Source organism: Bombina bombina, chromosome 3, assembly GCF_027579735.1.
Source record: "Bombina bombina isolate aBomBom1 chromosome 3, aBomBom1.pri, whole genome shotgun sequence".
Lineage (NCBI taxonomy): Eukaryota > Metazoa > Chordata > Amphibia > Anura > Bombinatoridae > Bombina > Bombina bombina.
In genome coordinates, this window is record NC_069501.1 from 500,581,788 (window position 1) to 500,603,148 (window position 21,361).

At 39.7% G+C, this 21,361-nt stretch overlaps 1 protein-coding gene across 2 annotated transcripts in view; it reads right to left on the reverse strand.

Moving 5' to 3' along the window:
* INAVA (innate immunity activator) overlaps window positions 1–21,361 on the reverse strand; it is a 66,190-nt gene that overhangs the window by 18,997 nt on the left and 25,832 nt on the right. For both annotated transcript variants that reach the window (XM_053706865.1, XM_053706866.1), the window contains 6 exons: window positions 20,692–20,814; window positions 11,174–11,378; window positions 10,562–10,615; window positions 9,438–9,636; window positions 9,077–9,226; window positions 7,766–8,225 (listed from right to left, as the gene is read on the reverse strand). In XM_053706865.1, coding sequence (XP_053562840.1) covers window positions 7,766–8,225; window positions 9,077–9,226; window positions 9,438–9,636; window positions 10,562–10,615; window positions 11,174–11,378; window positions 20,692–20,814 — 1,191 coding nt within the window. The remainder of the gene's footprint in view (window positions 1–7,765; window positions 8,226–9,076; window positions 9,227–9,437; window positions 9,637–10,561; window positions 10,616–11,173; window positions 11,379–20,691; window positions 20,815–21,361) is intronic.

The following is a 21,361-nucleotide window of genomic DNA, read 5'->3' on the forward strand; positions in this document are numbered from 1 at the left end:
GATAACTCTGAAACTCTTCTAGCAGAAGAAATAGCAACCAAAAACAAAACTTTCCAAGATAACAACTTAATATCTATGGAATGTAGAGGTTCAAACGGAACCCCTTGAAGAACTGAAAGAACTAGATTTAAATTCCAGGGAGGAGTCAAAGGTCTGTAAACAGGCTTGATCCTAACCAGAGCCTGAACAAATGCTTGAACATCTGTCATAGCTGCCAGTCGTTTGTGTAGTAAGACAGATAAGGCAGAAATCTGTCCCTTTAGAGAACTCGCAGATAATCCTTTATCCAAACCTTCTTGCAGAAAGGAAAGAATCTTAGGAATCTTTACCTTATTCCAAGGGAATCCCTTTGATTCACACCAGCAGATATATCTTTTCCATATTTTATGGTAAATCTTTCTAGTTACCGGTTTTCTGGCCTGAACCAGAGTATCAATCACCGAATCTGAAAACCCACGCTTTGATAGAATCAAGCGTTCAATCTCCAAGCCGTCAGCTGGAGGGAGACCAGATTTGGATGTTCGAATGGACCCTGAACAAGAAGGTCCTGTCTCAAAGGTAGCTTCCATGGTGGAACCGATGACATATTCACCAGGTCTGCATACCAAGTCCTGCATGGCCACGCAGGAGCTATCAAGATCACCGAGACCCTCTCCTGTTTGATCCTGGCTACCAGCCTGGGAATGAGAGGAAACGGTGGGAACACATAAGCTAGGTTGAAGGTCCAAGGCGCTACTAGTGCATCCACTAGAGTCGCCTTGGGATCCCTGGATCTGGACCCGTAGCAAGGAACCTTGAAGTTCTGACGAGATGCCATCAGATCCATGTCTGGAATGCCCCATAATTGAGTCAACTGGGCAAAAATCTCCGGGTGGAGTTCCCACTCCCCCGGATGGAATGTCTGACGACTCAGATAATCCGCTTCCCAGTTTTCCACACCTGGGATGTGGATCGCAGATAGATGGCAGGAGTGATTCTCCGCCCATTGTATTATTTTGGTTACTTCTTTCATCGCCAGGGAACTCCTTGTTCCCCCCTGATGATTGATATACGCAACAGTCGTCATGTTGTCTGATTGGAATCTTATGAATCTGGCCTTTGCAAGCTGAGGCCAAGCCCTGAGAGCATTGAATATCGCTCTTAGTTCCAGAATGTTTATCGGGAGAAGAGACTCTTCCCGAGACCATAGTCCCTGAGCTTTCAGGGATTCCCAGACCGCACCCCAGCCCACTAGACTGGCGTCGGTCGTGACAATGACCCACTCTGGTCTGTGGAAGCTCATTCCCTGGGATAGGTGGTCCAGGGATATCCACCAACGGAGTGAAACTCTGGTCTTCTGATCTACTTGAATCACTGGAGACAAGTCTGTATAGTCCCCATTCCACTGTTTCAGCATGCACAGTTGTAATGGTCTTAGATGAATTCGCGCAAAAGGAACTATGTCCATTGCTGCAACCATCAACCCTACTACTTCCATGTACTGAGCTATGGAAGGACGTGGAACAGAATGAAGAACTTGACAAGCGCTTAGAAGTTTTGACTTTCTGACATCTGTCAGAAAGATCCTCATTTCTAAGGAATCTATTATTGTTCCCAGGAAGGGAACTCTTGTTGACGGAGACAGAGAACTTTTTTCTATGTTCTCATCCGTGAGATCTGAGAAAGGCCAGAACGATGTCTGTATGAGCCATTGCTTTTGAAAGGGACGACGCTTGTATTAGAATGTCGTCCAAGTATGGTACTACTGCAATGCCCCTCGGTCTTAGAACCGCTAGAAGGGACCCGAGTACCTTTGTGAAAATCCTTAGAGCAGTGGCTAATCCGAATGGGAGGGCCACAAACTGGTAATGTTTGTCCAGAAAGGCGAACCTTAGGAACTGATGATGTTCTTTGTGGATAGGAATATGTAGGTACGCATCCTTTAGATCCACGGTAGTCATAAATTGACCTTCCTGGATAGTGGGTAGAATCGTTCGAATGGTTTCCATTTTGAACGATGGTACCCTGAGTAATTTGTTTTTATTATCTTTAAATCCAGAATTGGTCTGAAGGTTCCCTCTTTTTTGGGAACTACGAACAGATTTGAGTAAAATCCCATTCCTTGTTCCGTCATTGGAACTGGGTGTATCACTCCCATCTTTAGCAGGTCTTCTACACAATGTAAGAACGCCTGTCTCTTTATTTGGTTTGAGGATAAGTGAGACATGTGGAACCTTCCCCTTGGGGGTAGTTCCTTGAATTCCCGAAGATAACCCTGAGAAACTATTTCTAGCGTCCAGGGATCCTGAACATCTCTTGCCCAAGCCTAAGCAAAGAGAGAGAGTCTGCCCCCCACTAGATCCGGTCCCGGATCGGGGGCTACTCCTTCATGCTGTTTTGTTAGCGGTAGCAGGCTTCTTGGTCTGCTTACCCTTGTTCCAGCCTTGCATCGGTTTCCAGGCTGGTTTGGACTGTGAGGCATTACCCTCTTGCTTAGAGGATGCAGAATTAGAGGCCGGTCCGTTCCTGAAATTACGAAAGGAACGAAAATTAGACTTATTCTTGGCCTTGAAAGGCCTATCTTGTGGGAGGGCGTGGCCCTTTCCCCCAGTGATGTCTGAGATAATCTCTTTCAATTCTGGTCCAAAGAGAGTTTTACCCTTGAAGGGAATGTTAAGCAATTTTGTCTTGGATGATACATCGGCTGACCAAGACTTTAGCCAAAGCGCTCTGCGCGCCACAATTGCAAACCCTGAATTGTTCGCCGCTAATCTAGCTAATTGCAAAGCGGCATCTAAAACAAAAGAGTTAGCCAACTTAAGTGCGTGAACTCTGTCCATAACCTCCTCATATGGAGTCTCTCTACTGAGCGACTTTTCTAGTTCCTCGAACCAGAACCACGCTGCTGTAGTGACAGGAACAATGCACGAAATGGGTTGTAGAAGGTAACCTTGCTGTACAAAAATCTTTTTAAGCAAACCTTCCAATTTTTTATCCATAGGATCTTTGAAAGCACAACTATCTTCGATAGGAATAGTAGTGCACTTGTTTAGAGTAGAAACTGCCCCCTCGACCTTAGGAACTGTCTGCCATAAGTCCTTTCTGGGTCGACCATAAGAAATAATTTCTTAAATATAGGAGGGGGTACAAAAGGTATGCCGGGCTTCTCCCACTCCTTATTCACTATGTCCGCCACCCGCTTGGGTATAGGAAAAGCGTCGGGGTGCACCGGAACCTCTAGGAACTTGTCCATCTTGCATAATTTTTCTGGAATGACCAGGTTGTCACAATCATCCAGAGTAGATAACACCTCCTTAAGCAGTGCGCGGAGATGTTCTAATTTAAATTTAAATGTCACAACATCAGGTTCAGCCTGTTGAGAAATTTTTCCTGAATCTGAAATTTCCCCATCTGACAAAACCTCCCTCATGGCCCCTTCAGATTGGTGTGAGGGTATGACAGAACAATTATCATCAGCGCCCTCCTGCTCTTCAGTGTTTAAAACAGAGCAATCGCGCTTTCTCTAATATGCAGGCATTTTGGATAAAATATTTGCTATGGAGTTATCCATTACAGCCGTCAATTGTTGCATGGTAATAAGCATTGGCGCGCTAGAAGTACTAGGGGCCTCCTGCGTGGGCAAAACTGGCGTAGACACAGAAGGAGATGATGTAGAACCATGTCTACTCCCTTCATGTGAGGAATCATCTTGGGCAATTTCATTATTTGTGGCAGTACTGTCCTTACTTTGTTTGGACGCTATGGCACAATTATCACACAATTTTGAAGGGGGAGACACATTGGCTTTCATACATATAGAACATAGCTTATCTGAAGGCACAGACATGTTAAACAGGCTTAAACTTGTCAATAAAGCACAAAAACCGTTTTAAAACAAAACCGTTACTGTCTCTTTAAATTTTAAACAGAGCACACTTTATTACTGAATATGTGAAAATATATGAAGGAATTGTTCAAAATTTACCAAAATTTCACCACAGTGTCTTAAAGCATTAAAAGTATTGCACACCAATTTTCAGAGCTTTAACCCTTAAAATAACGAAACCGGAGCCGGTTACAGATTTAACCCCTATACAGTCCCAGCTACAGCCTTTGCTGTGACTTTACCAAGCCCAGAGGGGAATACGATACCAAATGACGCCTTCTAGGAACTTTTCCAACTACTTTCAGGTCCTCACACATGCATCTGCATGTCTTGCACTCAAAAACAACTGCGCAGTAATGGCGCGAAAATGAGGCTTAGCCTACAACTGGGAAGGCCCTTCCTGACTGGAAAAGGTGTCTAACATAGTGCCTGACGTTAAAAGTTCCCCAAGTTTATAAGTGTGAATTATCAGCATGAACATGTATAAAATGTCCAAATAAAGCAATCGATTTAGCCCATTAAAGTGTCTACCAGTTTTATAGCCCATATTAAGCCCTTTATTCTGTTTGAGACTAAAAAAATGGCTTACCGGTCCCCATGAGGGGAAATGACAGCCTTCCAGCATTACACAGTCTTGTTAGAAATATGGCTAGTCATACCTTAAGCAGAAAAGTCTGCTAACTGTTTCCCCCAACTGAAGTTACTTCATCTCAACAGTCCTATGTGGAAACAGCAATCAATTTTAGTTACTGTCTGCTAAAATCATCTTCCTCTCACAAACAGAAATCTTCATCTTTTTCTGTTTCAGAGTAAATAGTACATACCAGCACTATTTTAAAATAACAAACTCTTGATAGTAGAATAAAAAAACTACAACTAAACACCACATACTCTTAACCATCTCCGTGGAGATGTTGCCTGTGCAACGGCAAAGAGAATGACTGGGGTGGGCGGAGCCTAGGAGGGACTATATGGCCAGCTTTGCTGGGACTCTTTGCCATTTCCTGTTGGGGAAGAGATATTCCCACAAGTAAGGATGACGCCGTGGACCGGACACACCAATGTTGGAGAAAGCCACAATACTCAGAGTGTACTGTAAAACATTTTTTTATCCTTTATCTGTTTAAATAAAATGACATATTATACCAGCTTCATAGAATAAGTGTATGGGTACATTTTCCTTTAGGTTTATTTTTTTAAATTAAATAACTGTTTATTATATGTGAAACCACAAGACAATTAAATGGGCTGAGCTTCCAGAGAGAGCAGACCTCCTTATCATATCTCTCTATATTTACACAAAATCCTCCTTATCATTTCCTCTATATATATATATATATATATATATATATATATATATATATATATATATATATATATATATATACACAGTATATATATATATATATATATATATATATATATATATATATATATATACACAGTATATATATATATATATACACAGTATATATATATATATATATATATATATATATATATATATATATATATATATATATATTAAAAAATTAACAATTTATTATTTGTCTCATCTCCCACTGAGAGTGTAATTACTTCTAAACCTTCTTGTTTCCATAGCTTTGCTATAACCAGTACTAAAGTATTGCAATTTTCGGTGTAGACTGGGATACAACAGACAAAATCAGCTATTTCAAACAACAAAATAAAAGTAAAATCAGCTATTTCTAAACAATTTAATACACTCCAGCAGGTAAAATGGATCACTGGGTACAAATTAAATGGGAGGGAAATAAAATCCCAGTACACTGTCCCATTAATTACATAAAAAGGAAGCAAAATAAATCATGAAACTATATTTAAATGTTGTGTCATTATGCTTATCCCAGGCATTCTTAAAGTCTAAACTTAATATTTTATAAAAATTCTCAAGGTGTTTACTGTCCCTCTACATTAGGTTTCTTTAAACTTTTTTTCCCAAGACCCAGTGCAATAATACCACACACCTTCACAACCCTATTTATATGCTTGGTCTGAAAATTTCTGAAGTAATATAAACATGATAGCTGCAATTTTTGGTAAAGTGACTAAAATGTGTGTGTAAAAAACCTGTGTGTAGTCAAACTTGAAAGTGTTGTACGTGTGTGTTATTACCTTTTTTACAACACACACACACACTCATACACCACACACACAAACTCTCATACAACACACCACACACTTATACAACACACACTCATACAACACACACACACTACATAACTCTCACACAATACACACACCACAGTACTCTTATACAACACACACACACTTTCATATATCTCATTGCGAAAATGTGGTTTTCGTGATACAGTCATTTTTTGAAGAAGCAGCAATGTTCTACTTGGAGCTAGCTGAATACACCAGGTGAGACAATGACAAGGAGCACATAATTGCGGCCAATCAGCAGTTAGCTCCCAGTAGTGCATTGTTTGTCCTAAATCTACCTAGGTAGGCTTTTCAACAAAGGATAACAAGTAAATAAAGTAAATTACATAAAAGAAGTCATTGTAATGTTGTTTAAAACTGCATGCTCTATCCGAATCATGAAAGAAAAAATGTCTTTCAGGTGTGTATGGCATTTTTTGATATAATCAGGATTTAGGATCAGTTTTATCTGAAGGATAAGTGGAAAAAAAGTTTTATATGTTCTTGAAATAAATGTCATACAAAATGAATACTTAGATGGGATTATAGTCAAGCTGTGTTAGTAATTATGCACTTTGAAGATAGATGGTAATGCTGGAGGGGTAGAAGATAAATTTTATAATTTTGTACGTGTGAAATTTGTAATTGTATGAATATTTGACGAGAAAATACAAAAATTAGGAGAATGTAAAATTCAGTATGACTATCAATTACTCCGTTTATTTATTTTCATTTAAAGTTAATATGATGTTAAATATTATTGCATTTAATTAACAAGGCTAACAATCGTGTATTGAGAAGACAATAATATGGACAAAAGCACAAAAATATGGAAGAATTAGTGCAAAACCCCTGAAACTTGGCAGCGAGCAAGTTACTAATCATTTTAGTACATTTTTTTTCAGGGTGGGGTAAATAGATTACATAGGGTCTAGAGAAAATGTTATTTTTATACTGAGTAGTAAACCAGTTGTTCAGGTAGTTGGGTGGCTAATGGGTATAGAGATATAGGGCGGTAGTTTGAGAAATAGGCTAGGTCTTGGGAGGTATTCTTTAAGATGGGTGTGATTGAAAGTTGATGGAAACTTGCCAGTAGTAATAGAGAGTAGCAGACACATAGCACATATAATTTAAGGTCAATAGGTAAGTTTGTAAAACTATAAGCAATTTAGAACTTTCAATATAGGTAATCAAATCATAAGTGTGTGTATCTACTGTGTTTGATACAGTTGAATTGTGGTTAATTGTCTTGGGGAATAGATCTGATGTTGACATTGCTTACAGAGAATATATATACACTAGTCTGTGATTGGCTGATGTCTGTCACATGATAGAGGGGGCCGGAACATGGGATAAAAAACAAATTTGGCAGAAATTTTTTTTTTCTAATTTACTTGTACTATCTAATTTGTTTCATCCTTTTGGTATCATTTGTTGAAGAAGCAGCAATGCACTAATGGTTTCTAACTGAATTCATGGGTGAGCCAATCACAATCGATATATATATATATATATATATATATATATATATATTCAGCCACCAATCAACAGCTAGAATTTAGATTCTCTTCTGCTCCTCAGTTGTTTAAAATTGTATTCTCTATCTGAATCATGAAAGAAAAAAAAATTGGGTTTCATGTCCCTTTAAGTTTACAACTGGAATATAAACTAGTGCACAGTATTTTATAGGATAACTCTTTGTGTCACCCCCATATTGAGTAAATGTCTTACCTGTAACCTCTGTGTCTGTGAACGGGACAGTTGACTCCAGGATGCTCCACTGCGCAGCTTTATCGCTCCTTGTCTATCAAGTGACCTTGGCCTCAGACCTTCTGTTCCTTTCATCCGGGCCCTAACATGCCAGGACTGAAGCTCCTCTGTTACCGCTGACCTAGAGGGCCCTGACCTTCTTGAATGCTCCATGGGTAATGGTGTGTGGACAACTCTATACACTTCCCCATGTGTAGGAACAGCCCCATGTGTAGGAACAGGGCAGAAGGCTAACTTGTAGGAGGGAGGAAGGCAGAGTGACTCAGGGATATTGTCATTGCAGTCTAGCATGTTAGATGAGTTGTACATAGGATTAGAGAGAGAAAGAGTCAACACTGAATTGGAGGTGGCATTGAAGCTGGTTGCCCTACGGCAGAGAGGGCGTCCTCTGGGTTCTGCTAGATCCTGAGTACTCTGGACCCTGTTGAAGTGAAAATTAAGGGGGGTATTAAACAAATCTTAGGGAGAAGAGTGTAAAAAATCCATTGTATTCAATATTATCTAAGTGAAAGATGTTAAAATAAATTACAGTTTAAAGGGACACTGAACCCAAAATTTTTCTTTCGTGATATAGATAGAGCATGAAATTTTAAGCAACTTTCTAATTTACTCCTAATATCAAATTTTCTTCATTCTCTTGGTATCTTTATTTGAAATTCAAGAATGTAAGTTTAGATGCCAGCCCATTTTTGGTGATCAACCTGGGTTGTCCTTGCTGATTGGTGGATAAATTCATCCACCAATAAAAAAGTGCTGTCCAGAGTCCTGAACCAAAAAAAAAAAAAAAAAAAAAAAAAAAAAAAAAAAAAAAAAGCTTAGATGTCTTATTTTTCAAATAAAGATATCAAGAGAATGAAGGGAAATTGATAATAGGAGTAAATTAGAAAGTTGCTTAAAATTGCATGTTCTATCTGAATCACGAAAGAAAAAAATTGGGTTCAGTGTCCCTTTAATGGATGTTCTTGTAATAAAGAAAGCTACTTTTTCTTGTGGAACCTTATCCTTGTCAGCCAATACAGCTGAGTGAGTGGTCCCTACTAAAAACAAACAATGGACACTTTGGTATCAGTTTTGCAAAAAATGCATTTCCTGCAAGTTTCAGTTTGTAAAGCTGTTACTTAACCTTTTTCATGCAAAAAGTGTAATATTGTATCAACACTGCTGCTCTTTGATATTCATTTTAAACATTTTTTTGCCATGAATGACCCTTTCATCCCGTCAACAAAGAAGAGGTCAACACCTTCCATCTAAATAAATGAATAAACATCTTACCTTACTGAATGTGAAATCCCCTTCCTGTTAGCACTTTCAGGGCTGCTTTGTATTGACAGGGTCACAATATTCAGTGCAGGACTAAAATTAACATGGCCGTTTACTGCTGGGGTTTCTTGGGGACTTTGTAATGGCGTGACAGCAGGACTACTAAAAAAAAATAAAAAAAATATCAGGAATCATGTTAGGCCTGTCCGAAGTCATGGTGTCAGTCACCCTTTGAAGAATAGACAAACCCATCCCATTCTGTCAGTCAATGTATAACCAAAAATTGCCCCTTAGCTCTCTGTCACAGCCTTCAAGTCTAATAAGCAACACACAGTCATTAAACTGCAGAACAGAGAATCATTTTCAATGTCACCTGCTTTGGCTCCGTGATTTCCGCGTTCCTTTCTTCTCATAAGGCAGGTCCAAGCTGGATTCCTTCCAAGGACTGTTTCGAAGGGGAGATTTTTCAGTGTCACTCTCATACCACAGTGGACGTAATCCCTCTAGCGTCTGAGGGGGGAGAGGACGGGTAACCGAGTGGGATACTGTAGGGCCAACTCGCTGGGCATCATCTGCAGGAAAGAACATGAAAAGATAAATTACATTAAATTGTCTCTCATTCGTATGAAATCATATTTGCATGAAAATGTCCTAGTAAAAAGCTACTAAAATGTATGGTTTAACTAACATACAATGCAGACTTGTGAACAACTGATACTCAAAGATCCATTGTTCAGTGGCTGAAAAGTGAATCTGGCAGATGCGTTGATGGATATTCATTTTAAAAAAAAGGAATATTGGCTGTATTCATTCACTCTAAAAAAATGTTGAGTTTGTCAAACATTTGCATTTGTTAATTTGCAAATTATTACGCAACTTTTCCATATCAAATCTAACATTTGAATATTCAAATGATTATTCTCATTGTATCAATCAATGTGAACCAACATTGTGTGAATTCTAAACTTCAGTGTAACGAACATTTACTATGTGGAATGTTAAGCACCATTAAATACACTAGTATTGCATAATCCACAAATGCACAATAATAATAAAAAAAAGACAATGCAATAAGAATTTTTTTTTCCAGAGAAATTTGAAAGATTGCTTCTAATTCTATGCCCAGTGTGTCATGTGACAGCCATAAGCCAATCACAGAGTTATATACATACACACTGTAAACTCTTGCACATGCTCAGTAGGAGCTGGTGCCACAGAAAATGTAAATATAAAAAAAGACTGAGCACTGATGGATAATGGAAGTGAATTGGAAAGTTGTTTAAAATTACATTCTCTATCTGAATCATGAAAGTTTAATTCTGATTTTTAGTGTCCCTTTAACAATCAATATTTAAAATGTTAATATTTGTTCTATAGGAACATTTGAATTAGTTGACAACTGTTAAGAACTTAAATTCTACCATTCATATGAAAAAAAAATCATCATCCCCATTCATTCCCCAGCCTCCCACTCCCCATTGTAACTTTTTCCGTCACCTTCTTCAGGAACTGTGACATCAGACAAGGAGCTGGATTCAGACACACTGCTATCTATAAAAAACACACAAAAAAGTAACAGATTAGTAGAGCAACCCTACCTATTTGTTTCCAATACACTTCTATCTGCTTTTCCTCTTATTCCAATATAGCAGTCTTCTTTCTCTTTGTGCCAGATTACTTACAAGCGGGCGTGCGATAAATAACCAGCCATTACAAGTGTCTGGTTATTGCTACTGTTAGACCTTTGGTTAATGTTTTAAAAGTGCCCTAACTGCCCCCCTAAAAATGTGTCTAGAGCCTTTTAGAAATAAAATTGCACGAAGCAGTATTTATGGGTTAATAGTGGCGGATGTGGGCATGAGAACGAAGCTCTTATTGGAGCCTATGGGAAGCACGCTTTCGTGAGTGAAATGCTTCCGTGCAATGTGAATGCAAGGTCGTGTTCGCATTGCACCTCACTTGTAATACCAGCGCACATTTGCGTACACTGGTATTACTAAGTGGAGCGCAAATTTCGCTTTCGCAGAAGCGTTATTTTGTGCTCCACTTATAATCTGGCCCTTTATTTTTAATTCTTCCCAAACGTCCTCGCAGTTCTCGCTTCATTACCTTCAAGTCTTATGCTCCCCCCATGGCTGCGCTCTTGATTTAGTCTTTCCTCTAGTGCAATGAGTTTCCGCTCAGCAGCCCTCAGCGCCTCCTTTCTCTGACGTCTGATTGGTTTGGCAAGAGAATCTTCCAGGTAAAGACGCCGTGCAGCTTCTGTGATTTGTCGCTGCAGTGCCAGGTCTCTCTCCAAGTTGCTGAGAGGATCCTAAAATGTTATAAACAGGTAAAGCTAGTGAGACACCTCAGATAAGAGAATAAGTCCAGACCAAATAAAAGGGACTTGAAAGTCAAAATTAAACTTTCATGATTCAGGTAGAATATGCAATTTTAAGATATTTTTCAATATACTTCAAATTTACTTTGCTCTCTTGGTATCCTTTGTTGAAGAGTTAAAGGGACACAAAACAATTTTTTTCTTTCATGATTCAGATAGATCATGTGATTTTAATCAATTTTCCTATTTACTTCTATTATCCAATTTGTTTGTTCTCTTGGTATCCTTTGTTGAAAAGTATACCTAGGTAGGGCTCAGGAGCTGCCGATTGGTTGCTGCACACATATGCCTCATATTATTGGCTTACACAGTGCGTTAACTATCTCCCAGTAATGCATTGTTGCTTCTTCAACAAAAGAATACTAAGAGAATGAAGCAAATTAGATAATAGAAGTAAATTGGAAAGTTATTTGTTAAACACAGTTATGTGCAAACAATAGTGCAATAATAAAATGCTCTAGCACATTAGAGCATTTTCTATTTGCAGTTTTATGTCCCTTTAAAGGGACATTATACACTCATTTTTTCTTTGCATAAATGTTTTGTAGATGATCTATTTTTATAGCACATTTAAAAAAAAAAAAAATTCAAAATGTATAGTTTTGCTTATTTTTAAAGAACATTGCTCTGATTTTCAGACTCCTAACCAAGCCCCAAAGTTTTATGTGAATACCGTCAGCTACCTTCTTCAGCTTGCTCCTGTTTGTGTAAAGGGGAGGTCTTATTTGCCACTTGCAGTGGGCTTTCCAACTACCTTTTTCAACAGAGCTAAACTGAAAGCTTCTAAGTAAGTTTTAAACAGTTTTATACCAGTATCTGTGCATCTTATTCTTTATAGTAGTGTCTATTACATGCAGTTATATGAAAATGAGTGTATACTGTCCCTTTAAGGCCACCTTGATGGAGCTTTTGGTTCTTACCTACATTCAAAGCCTGTATTACTATGGCCATTAGCAGAGTTCAAACCAACACTGGAGGGGTGAGGGCTGGATCAAGTGCAAAGAACAAGCAAAGACTAAGATTTAATTCTCGTTTTTCTACAAGAAAAGAAGCATTTTCTTAACCTAGTAGATCTTACCATTAACTGGGCAATATAGGTCCAGATTACAAGTGGAGCGCAAAATATTGCTTTTGCTAAAGCAATATGTACGCTACACTTTGCAATACCAGAGCACGCAAGCATGAGACTGTGCTTCCATTGGCTCCAATGGGAGCCTCGTTCTGGTGCCGTCAGAGACAGCACAGAACCTAAGCACAGCAAAGGGGGTAAGTCGCGCAGCAAATACTGTATAAATATATATGTATATGAATAGATACATATATATTTATGTGTATATACATATTAACACACACACATATATATATATAAAAGCATATACATATTTAAAGGGAACACACAGTTCCCACAGACCGCAATGTAAAGGCACTTTTCAGTGCAGTTTTTTTTCCAACACCCCACTCCCACCAAATTTTAACCCCTTAAAACTGCCTAGCGCAGTATTTTTTATGGAAAAAAAATGCTACATCTTTTTTCCATAAAAACACCCTCTATTTTGGGGACATTTGGGGCACTTTTTGAACAGTAACCAGAGATCTGATCTCTGGTTAATTTTCTGAGCGCTAATTGCTACCTAGAGCTCATGGTAGCATTAACCAGCCACTTGTAATGGCAGGTTATTCGCCCGCAGACGGGCTCCACTTGTAATCTAGTCCATAATTATTAAATTAGTTTGTCTTTAAAATATTTATCATTTTAAAAGGTATATTAAAGGTAAAAAACATAATTTATGCTTACCTGATAAATTCCTTTCTTCTGTAGTGTGATCAGTCCACGGGTCATCATTACTTCTGGGATATTACTCCTCCCCAACAGGAAGTGCAAGAGGATTCACCCAGCAGAGCTGCATATAGCTCCTCCCCTCTACGTCACTCCCAGTCATTCGACCAAGGACCAACAAGAAAGGAAAAGCCAAGGGTGAAGTGGTGACTGGAGTATAAATTAAAAAATATTTACCTGCCTTAAAAACAGGGCGGGCCGTGGACTGATCACACTACAGAAGAAAGGAATTTATCAGGTAAGCATAAATTATGTTTTCTTCTGTTAAGTGTGATCAGTCCACGGGTCATCATTACTTCTGGGATACCAATACCAAAGCAAAAGTACACGGATGACGGGAGGGATAGGCAGGCTCTTTATACAGAAGGAACCACTGCCTGAAGAACCTTTCTCCCAAAAATAGCCTCCGATGAAGCAAAAGTGTCAAATTTGTAAAATTTGGAAAAAGTATGAAGCGAAGACCAAGTTGCAGCCTTGCAAATCTGTTCAACAGAGGCCTCATTCTTGAAGGCCCAAGTGGAAGCCACAGCTCTAGTAGAATGAGCTGTAATTCTTTCAGGAGGCTGCTGTCCAGCAGTCTCATAAGCTAAACGAATTATGCTACGAAGCCAAAAAGAAAGAGAGGTAGCGGAAGCTTTTTGACCTCTCCTCTGCCCAGAGTAAATGACAAACAGAGAAGACGTTTGTCGAAATTCCTTAGTTGCCTGTAAGTAAAATTTTAGAGCACGGACTACATCCAGGTTGTGCAGTAGACGTTCCTTCTTTGAAGAAGGATTTGGGCATAAAGAAGGAACAACAATCTCTTGATTGATATTCCTGTTAGTAACTACCTTAGGTAAGAACCCAGGTTTAGTACGCAGGACTACCTTATCCGAATGAAAAATCAAATAAGGAGAATCACAATGTAAGGCTGATAATTCAGAGACTCTTCGAGCCGAGGAAATAGCCATTAAAAATAGAACTTTCCAAGATAACAACTTTATATCAATGGAATGAAGGGGTTCAAACGGAACGCCCTGAAAAACATTAAGAACAAGGTTTAGACTCCATGGTGGAGCAACAGTTTTAAACACAGGCTTAATCCTGGTCAAAGCCTGACAAAAAGCCTGGACGTCAGGAACTTCTGACAGACGTTTGTGTAACAGAATGGACAGAGCTGAGATCTGTCCCTTTAATGAACTAGCAGATAAACCCTTTTCTAAACCTTCTTGTAGAAAAGACAATATCCTAGGAATCCTAACCTTACTCCAAGAGTAACCTTTGGATTCACACCAATATAGGTATTTACGCCATATCTTATGGTAAATCTTTCTGGTAACAGGTTTCCTAGCCTGTATTAAGGTATCAATAACTGACTCAGAAAACCCACGTCTTGATAAAATCAAGCGTTCAATTTCCAAGCAGTCAGCTTCAGAGAAGTTAGATTTTGATGTTTGAAGGGACCCTGTATCAGAAGGTCCTGTTTCAGAGGTAGAGACCAAGGTGGACAGGATGACATGTCCACCAGGTCTGCATACCAAGTCCTGCGTGGCCACGCAGGTGCTATTAGAATCACTGATGCTCTCTCTTGTTTGATTCTGGCAATCAATCGCGGAAGCAACGGGAAGGGTGGAAACACGTAAGCCATCCTGAAGTCCCAAGGTGCTGTCAGAGCATCTATCAGGACTGCTCCTGGATCCCTGGATCTGGACCCGTAACGAGGAAGCTTGGCGTTCTGTCGAGACGCCATGAGATCTATCTCTGGTTTGCCCCAACGTCGAAATATTTGGGCAAAGACCTCCGGATGAAGTTCCCACTCCCCCGGATGAAAAGTCTGACGACTTAAGAAATCCGCCTCCCAGTTCTCCACTCCCGGGATGTGGATTGCTGACAGGTGGCAAGAGTGAGACTCTGCCCAGCAAATTATCTTTGATACTTCCATCATAGCTAGGGAGCTTCTTGTCCCTCCCTGATGGTTGATGTAAGCTACAGTCGTGATGTTGTCCGACTGAAACCTGATGAACCCCCGAGTTGTCAACTGGGGCCAAGCCAGGAGGGCATTGAGAACTGCTCTCAATTCCAGAATGTTTATTGGCAGGAGACTCTCCTCCTGACTCCATTGTCCCTGAGCCTTCAGAGAATTCCAGACGGCACCCCAACCTAGAAGGCTGGCGTCTGTTGTTACAATTGTCCAGTCTGGTCTGCTGAATGGCATCCCCCTGGACAGATGTGGCCGAGAAAGCCACCATAGAAGAGAATTTCTGGTCTCTTGATCCAGATTCAGAGAAGGGGATAAGTCTGAGTAATCCCCATTCCACTGACTTAGCATGCACAGTTGCAGTGGTCTGAGGTGTAAGCGTGCAAAGGGTACTATGTCCATTGCCGCTACCATTAAGCCGATTCCCTCCATGCATTGAGCCACTGACGGGTGTTGAATGGAATGAAGGGTGTGGCAAGCACTTTGAAGTCTTTTTAGCCTGTCCTCTGTCAGGTAAATCTTCATTTCTACAGAATCTATAAGAGTCCCCAGGAAGGGAACTCTTGTGAGTGGAACGAGTGAACTTTTCTTTTCGTTCACCTTCCATCCATGTGAACTTAGAAATGCCAGCACTAACTCTGTATGAGACTTGGCAGTTTGAAAGCTTGAAGCTTGTATCAGAATGTCGTCTAGGTATGGAGCTACCGAGATTCCCCGCGGTCTTAGTACCGCCAGAAGAGCACCCAGAACCTTTGTGAAGATTCTTGGAGCTGTAGCCAATCCGAATGGAAGAGCCACAAACTGGTAATGCCTGTCTAGGAAGGCAAACCTTAGGTACCGATAATGATCTTTGTGAATCGGTATGTGAAGGTAAGTATCTTTTAAATCTACAGTGGTCATGTACTGACTCTCTTGGATCATAGGTAAAATTGTCCGAATAGTCTCCATCTTGAACGATGGAACTCTTAGGAATTTGTTTAGGATCTTTAAGTCCAGGATTGGTCTGAAAGTTCCCTCTTTTTTGGGAACCACAAACAGATTTGAGTAAAACCCCTGTCCCTGTTCCGATCGTGGAACTGGATGGATTACTCCCATTAACAAGAGCTCTTGTACGCAGCGTAGAAACGCCTCTTTCTTTGTCTGGATTGTTGACAATCTTGACAGATGAAATCTCTCTCTTGGAGGAGAGTATTTGAAGTCCAGAAGGTATCCCTGAGATATTATCTCTAGCGCCCAGGGATCCTGAACATCTCTTGCCCAAGCCTGGGCGAAGAGAGAAAGTCTGCCCCCCACTAGATCCGATCCCGGATCGGGGGCCCTCAATTCATGCTGTCTTAGGGGCAGCAGCAGGTTTCCTAGTCTGCTTGCCCTTGTTCCAGGACTGGTTAGGTTTCCAGCCTTGTCTGTAGCGAGCAACAGCTCCTTCCTGTTTTGGTGCAGAGGAAGTTGATGCTGCTCCAGCTTTGAAATTACGAAAGGAACGAAAATTAGACTGTCTAGTCTTGGCTTTGGCTTTGTCCTGAGGCAGGGCATGGCCTTTACCTCCTGTAATGTCAGCGATAATCTCTTTCAACCCGGGCCCGAATAAGGTCTGCCCTTTGAAAGGTATATTAAGCAATTTAGACTTAGAAGTAACATCAGCTGACCAGGATTTTAGCCACAGCGCCCTGCGTGCCTGAATGGCGAATCCTGAATTCTTCGCCGTAAGTTTAGTAAGATGTACTACGGCCTCCGAAATGAATGAATTAGCTAGTTTAAGGACTCTAAGCCTGTCCGTAATGTCGTCCAGAGTAGCTGAACCAATGTTCTCTTCCAGAGACTCAATCCAGAATGCCGCTGCAGCCGTGATCGGCGCAATGCATGCAAGGGGTTGCAATATAAAACCTTGTTGAACAAACATTTTCTTAAGGTAACCCTCTAACTTTTTATCCATTGGATCTGAAAAAGCACAGCTATCCTCCACCGGGATAGTGGTACGCTTAGCTAAGGTAGAAACTGCTCCCTCCACCTTAGAGACCGTTTGCCATAAGTCCCTTGTGGTGGCGTCTATTGGAAACATTTTTCTAAATATCGGAGGGGGTGAGAACGGCACACCGGGTCTATCCCACTCCTTAGTAACAATTTCAGTAAGTCTCTTAGGTATAGGAAAAACCTCAGTACTCGTCGGTACCGCAAAATATTTATCCAACCTACACATTTTCTCTGGTATTGCAACTGTGTTACAATCATTCAGAGCCGCTAACACCTCCCCTAGTAATACACGGAGGTTTTCCAGTTTAAATTTAAAATTTGAAATATCTGAATCCAGTCTGTTTGGATCAGAACCGTCACCCACAGAATGAAGTTCTCCGTCCTCATGTTCTGCCACCTGTGACGCAGTGTCTGACATGGCCCTAATATTATCAGCGCACTCTGTTCTCACCCCAGAGTGATCACGCTTACCTCTTAGTTCTGGTAATTTAGCCAAAACCTCAGTCATAACAGTAGCCATATCCTGTAATGTGATTTGTAATGGCCGCCCAGATGTACTCGGCGCTACAATATCACGCACCTCCCTCTGAGCGGGAGATGTAGGTACTGACACGTGAGGCGAGTTAGTCGGCATAACTCTCCCCTCGTTGTTTGGTGAAATTTGTTCAATTTGTACAGATTGACTTTTATTTAAAGTAGCATCAATACAGTTAGTACATAAATTTCTATTGGGCTCCACTTTGGCATTGCAACAAATGACACAGGTATCATCCTCTGAATCAGACATGTTTAACACACTAGCAAATAAACTTGCAACTTGGAAATACAATTCAATTAGAATAATATTAAAACGTACTGTGCCTTTAAAAAGCACAGAAGATCTATGACAGTTGAAAATTAATAAATTGAAACAGTTATAGCCTCAATCCTTGTAAACAACACAACTTTAGCAAAGGTTTAATCCCATTAGCAAAGATAACAAATTCTGAAAGCAGGAAACAAATTACAGAATAAACGTTTTTTATCTCAGTCAAACTATAATTCTCACAGCTCTGCTGAGAGAAATTACCTCCCTCAAAATAAGTTTTGAAGACCCCTGAGCTCTGTAGAGATGAACCGGATCATGCAGGGAATACAATGAGTTGCTGACTGAAATATTTGATGCAGTAAAAGCGCCAAAAAAACGGCCCCTCCCCCTCACACACAGCAGTGAGGGAGAACAGAAACTGTCAGAAAAACAGATTAAGCAACTGCCAAGTGGAAAAATAGTGCCCAAACATTTATTCACTCAGTACCTCAGTAAATGAAAACGATTTTACATTCCAGCAAAAACGTTAAACATAATCTCTAGTTATTAAACAGCTTTATGTATTTCTTACAGTGTAATTCTAGTGAAGTACCATTCCCCAGAATACTGAAGTGTAAAGTATACATACATGACATTATATCGGTATGGCAGGATTTTCTCATCAATTCCATTGTCAGAAAATAAAAACTGCTACATACCTCTATGCAGATTCATCTGCCCGCTGTCCCCTGATCTGAAGTTTACCTCTCCTCAGATGGCCGAGAAACAGCAATATGATCTTAACTACTCCGGCTAAAATCATAACAAAAACTCTGGTAGATTCTTCTTCAAACTCTGCCAGAGAGATAATAACACACTCCGGTGCTATTTTAAAATAACAAACTTTTGATTGAAGATATAAAACTAAGTATAATCACCATAGTCCTCTCACACATCCTATCTAGTCGTTGGGTGCAAGAGAATGACTGGGAGTGACGTAGAGGGGAGGAGCTATATGCAGCTCTGCTGGGTGAATCCTCTTGCACTTCCTGTTGGGGAGGAGTAATATCCCAGAAGTAATGATGACCCGTGGACTGATCACACTTAACAGAAGAAATAATAATAATTCTATATATCAGATGTAAATTATTGCTCTAGTATGGAGTAAAGTACTAGATACTATATCTGAACAGAATTCAAATTTAAAGGAAAGTAACAGAATCTTATTAAAGTTTCCTTTAGTAAAAAGGCTATTTGGAAACATGAAGAAGCAAGTGAAGTGTAAGATCTGTTAAAAGGACAGTGTACTGTGATATTTCTCCCCTTAAACAGGTTCCCAGCAACCCATTTTAGCTGCTAAATTATATTAAATTGTTTACAAATAAAACCACCAACTATACTGAAAATATAAACACTGTTCTATTCTCTTTAGCAAAGCTATGTAAACAAGGATGCTTAGAAGAAATCATAAACCCAATGTGTGTGGGGCAGACAGGTAATAAGTTTATTTTATATTGTTCTCTCTCTTTCTTTTTAGTATACAGGAGAGAAATATATATATATATATATATATATATATATATATATATATATATATATATATATATATATATATAAAGAGAGAGAGAGAGAGAGAGAGAGAGAGAGAGAGATCAGATAATGATGTCTGTTCTCCCTTTACGCTCAGCCAACAGATTGGAAACACTGTCCCTTTAAAGGGACAGTCTAGTCCAATATAAACTTTCATGATTCAGATAGAGAATGTCATTTTAAACAACTTTCTAATTTACTTTTATCACAAATTTTGCTTTGTTCTCTTGGTATTCTTAGTTGAAAGCTAAGCCTAGGAGGTTCATATGCTAATTCCTTGAAGGCCGCCTGTTCTCTCAGGGCATTTTGACACTTTTTCACCACTAGAGGGGGTTAGTCCATGTGTGTCATATATATAAAACTGTGCTCAAGCACGTGGAGTTCAGGTGAGCCAGCTCTGATTGGCTAAAATGGATGTCTGTCAAAAGAACTGAAATAAGGGGGCAGTCTGCAGAGGTTTAGATACAAGATAATCATAGAGGTAAAAAGTGTATTTATATAACTGTGTTGGTTGTGCAAAATTAGGGAATAGGTAATAAAGGGATTGTCTATCTTTTTAAACAATATAAATTCTGGTGTAGACTGTCCCTTTAAGATTTTGCACCGATCATGCTGGATCTGGGCAGTGGAAGAATGGTTTTGTAGTATCATGGGTAAGGTGCAGAGTAAATAATTCAGACAGGTGTGAAAATAAACACACATTTATATGCACAGAAATGCATTCCTACACACAGTCGCATTATACAGTAACAACACAATATAAAGCGTGCATCTTTTTTACTGAACAATGACAGGAGGAGCACAGGATGTTATTTTTAGGCTGACACACAAACATACACACCCTGAGGGTAGCACTGTTTATCTGCTATTCCCAGGGAGGCGAACAGTTTTGACATCTGGGTCAATAGGGGGTGTTAGGAGTATCCCAAAAAATACACCCAGCTTATGGCCGGCAGCAATCTCAGTTGTTCCTGCAAAGATCGTACACACAGCTCTTTTCACTACATAATCAGTTTACTCTCAATATATTTCTAGTTGCAACTGTACCAATGCTGTGTTTGCCCTTGGCACAGCAATCTCCATATACAATGCCTGTACTTACCTCCCCACGAAACTGAATTGTTCTTTCATCCAATGAAAACAAAGCCCCCACCCTTCTTCGGACCTTAGGGGGCGTTTCGCCCTTTTTGAGGGGATATTCTTTCGATAGAACACCAGTCAGCTCCTGAGAATATAGACAGGAAGCAGACACTAAAGTAAAAAATTAACTTTCATTAATTAGTCAGAGCATGCAATTAAGTAACAAAAAAAATTCCAATTTACTTCTGTTATCAAATTTACATTGTTCTTGTGTTATTCTTTATTAAAAAGCATACCTAAGTAAATTGCATGCATTTGTCTCGATAACTATTTGTCATCAGTTTTCACAGGAACACTTTTGACCACTAGGTGATAGCAGTGTTTTCACATTGTTATCATCATCATCAGATATTTGTAGAGCGCCAACAGATTCCGCAGCGCTATAAACATAGGCGTTATACAAGGTAACATTTATAGGGAGTCAAATGGGTAGAGGTCCCTGCCGAGAGTTGCACTGTTGTAATCGGCTCTTATGCGGGTGATCTACAAACAGCTGGGCTCAAAGGCTTACATGCTAAGGGGTTCAAGGGGATAGCAGTGGAGTTAGTAAAGGTTAGTTTAGGTTGTATGCATCTCTGAATAGTACAGTCTTTAGAGAGCGCTTGAAGCTTTCAAAATTAGGGGAGAGTCTT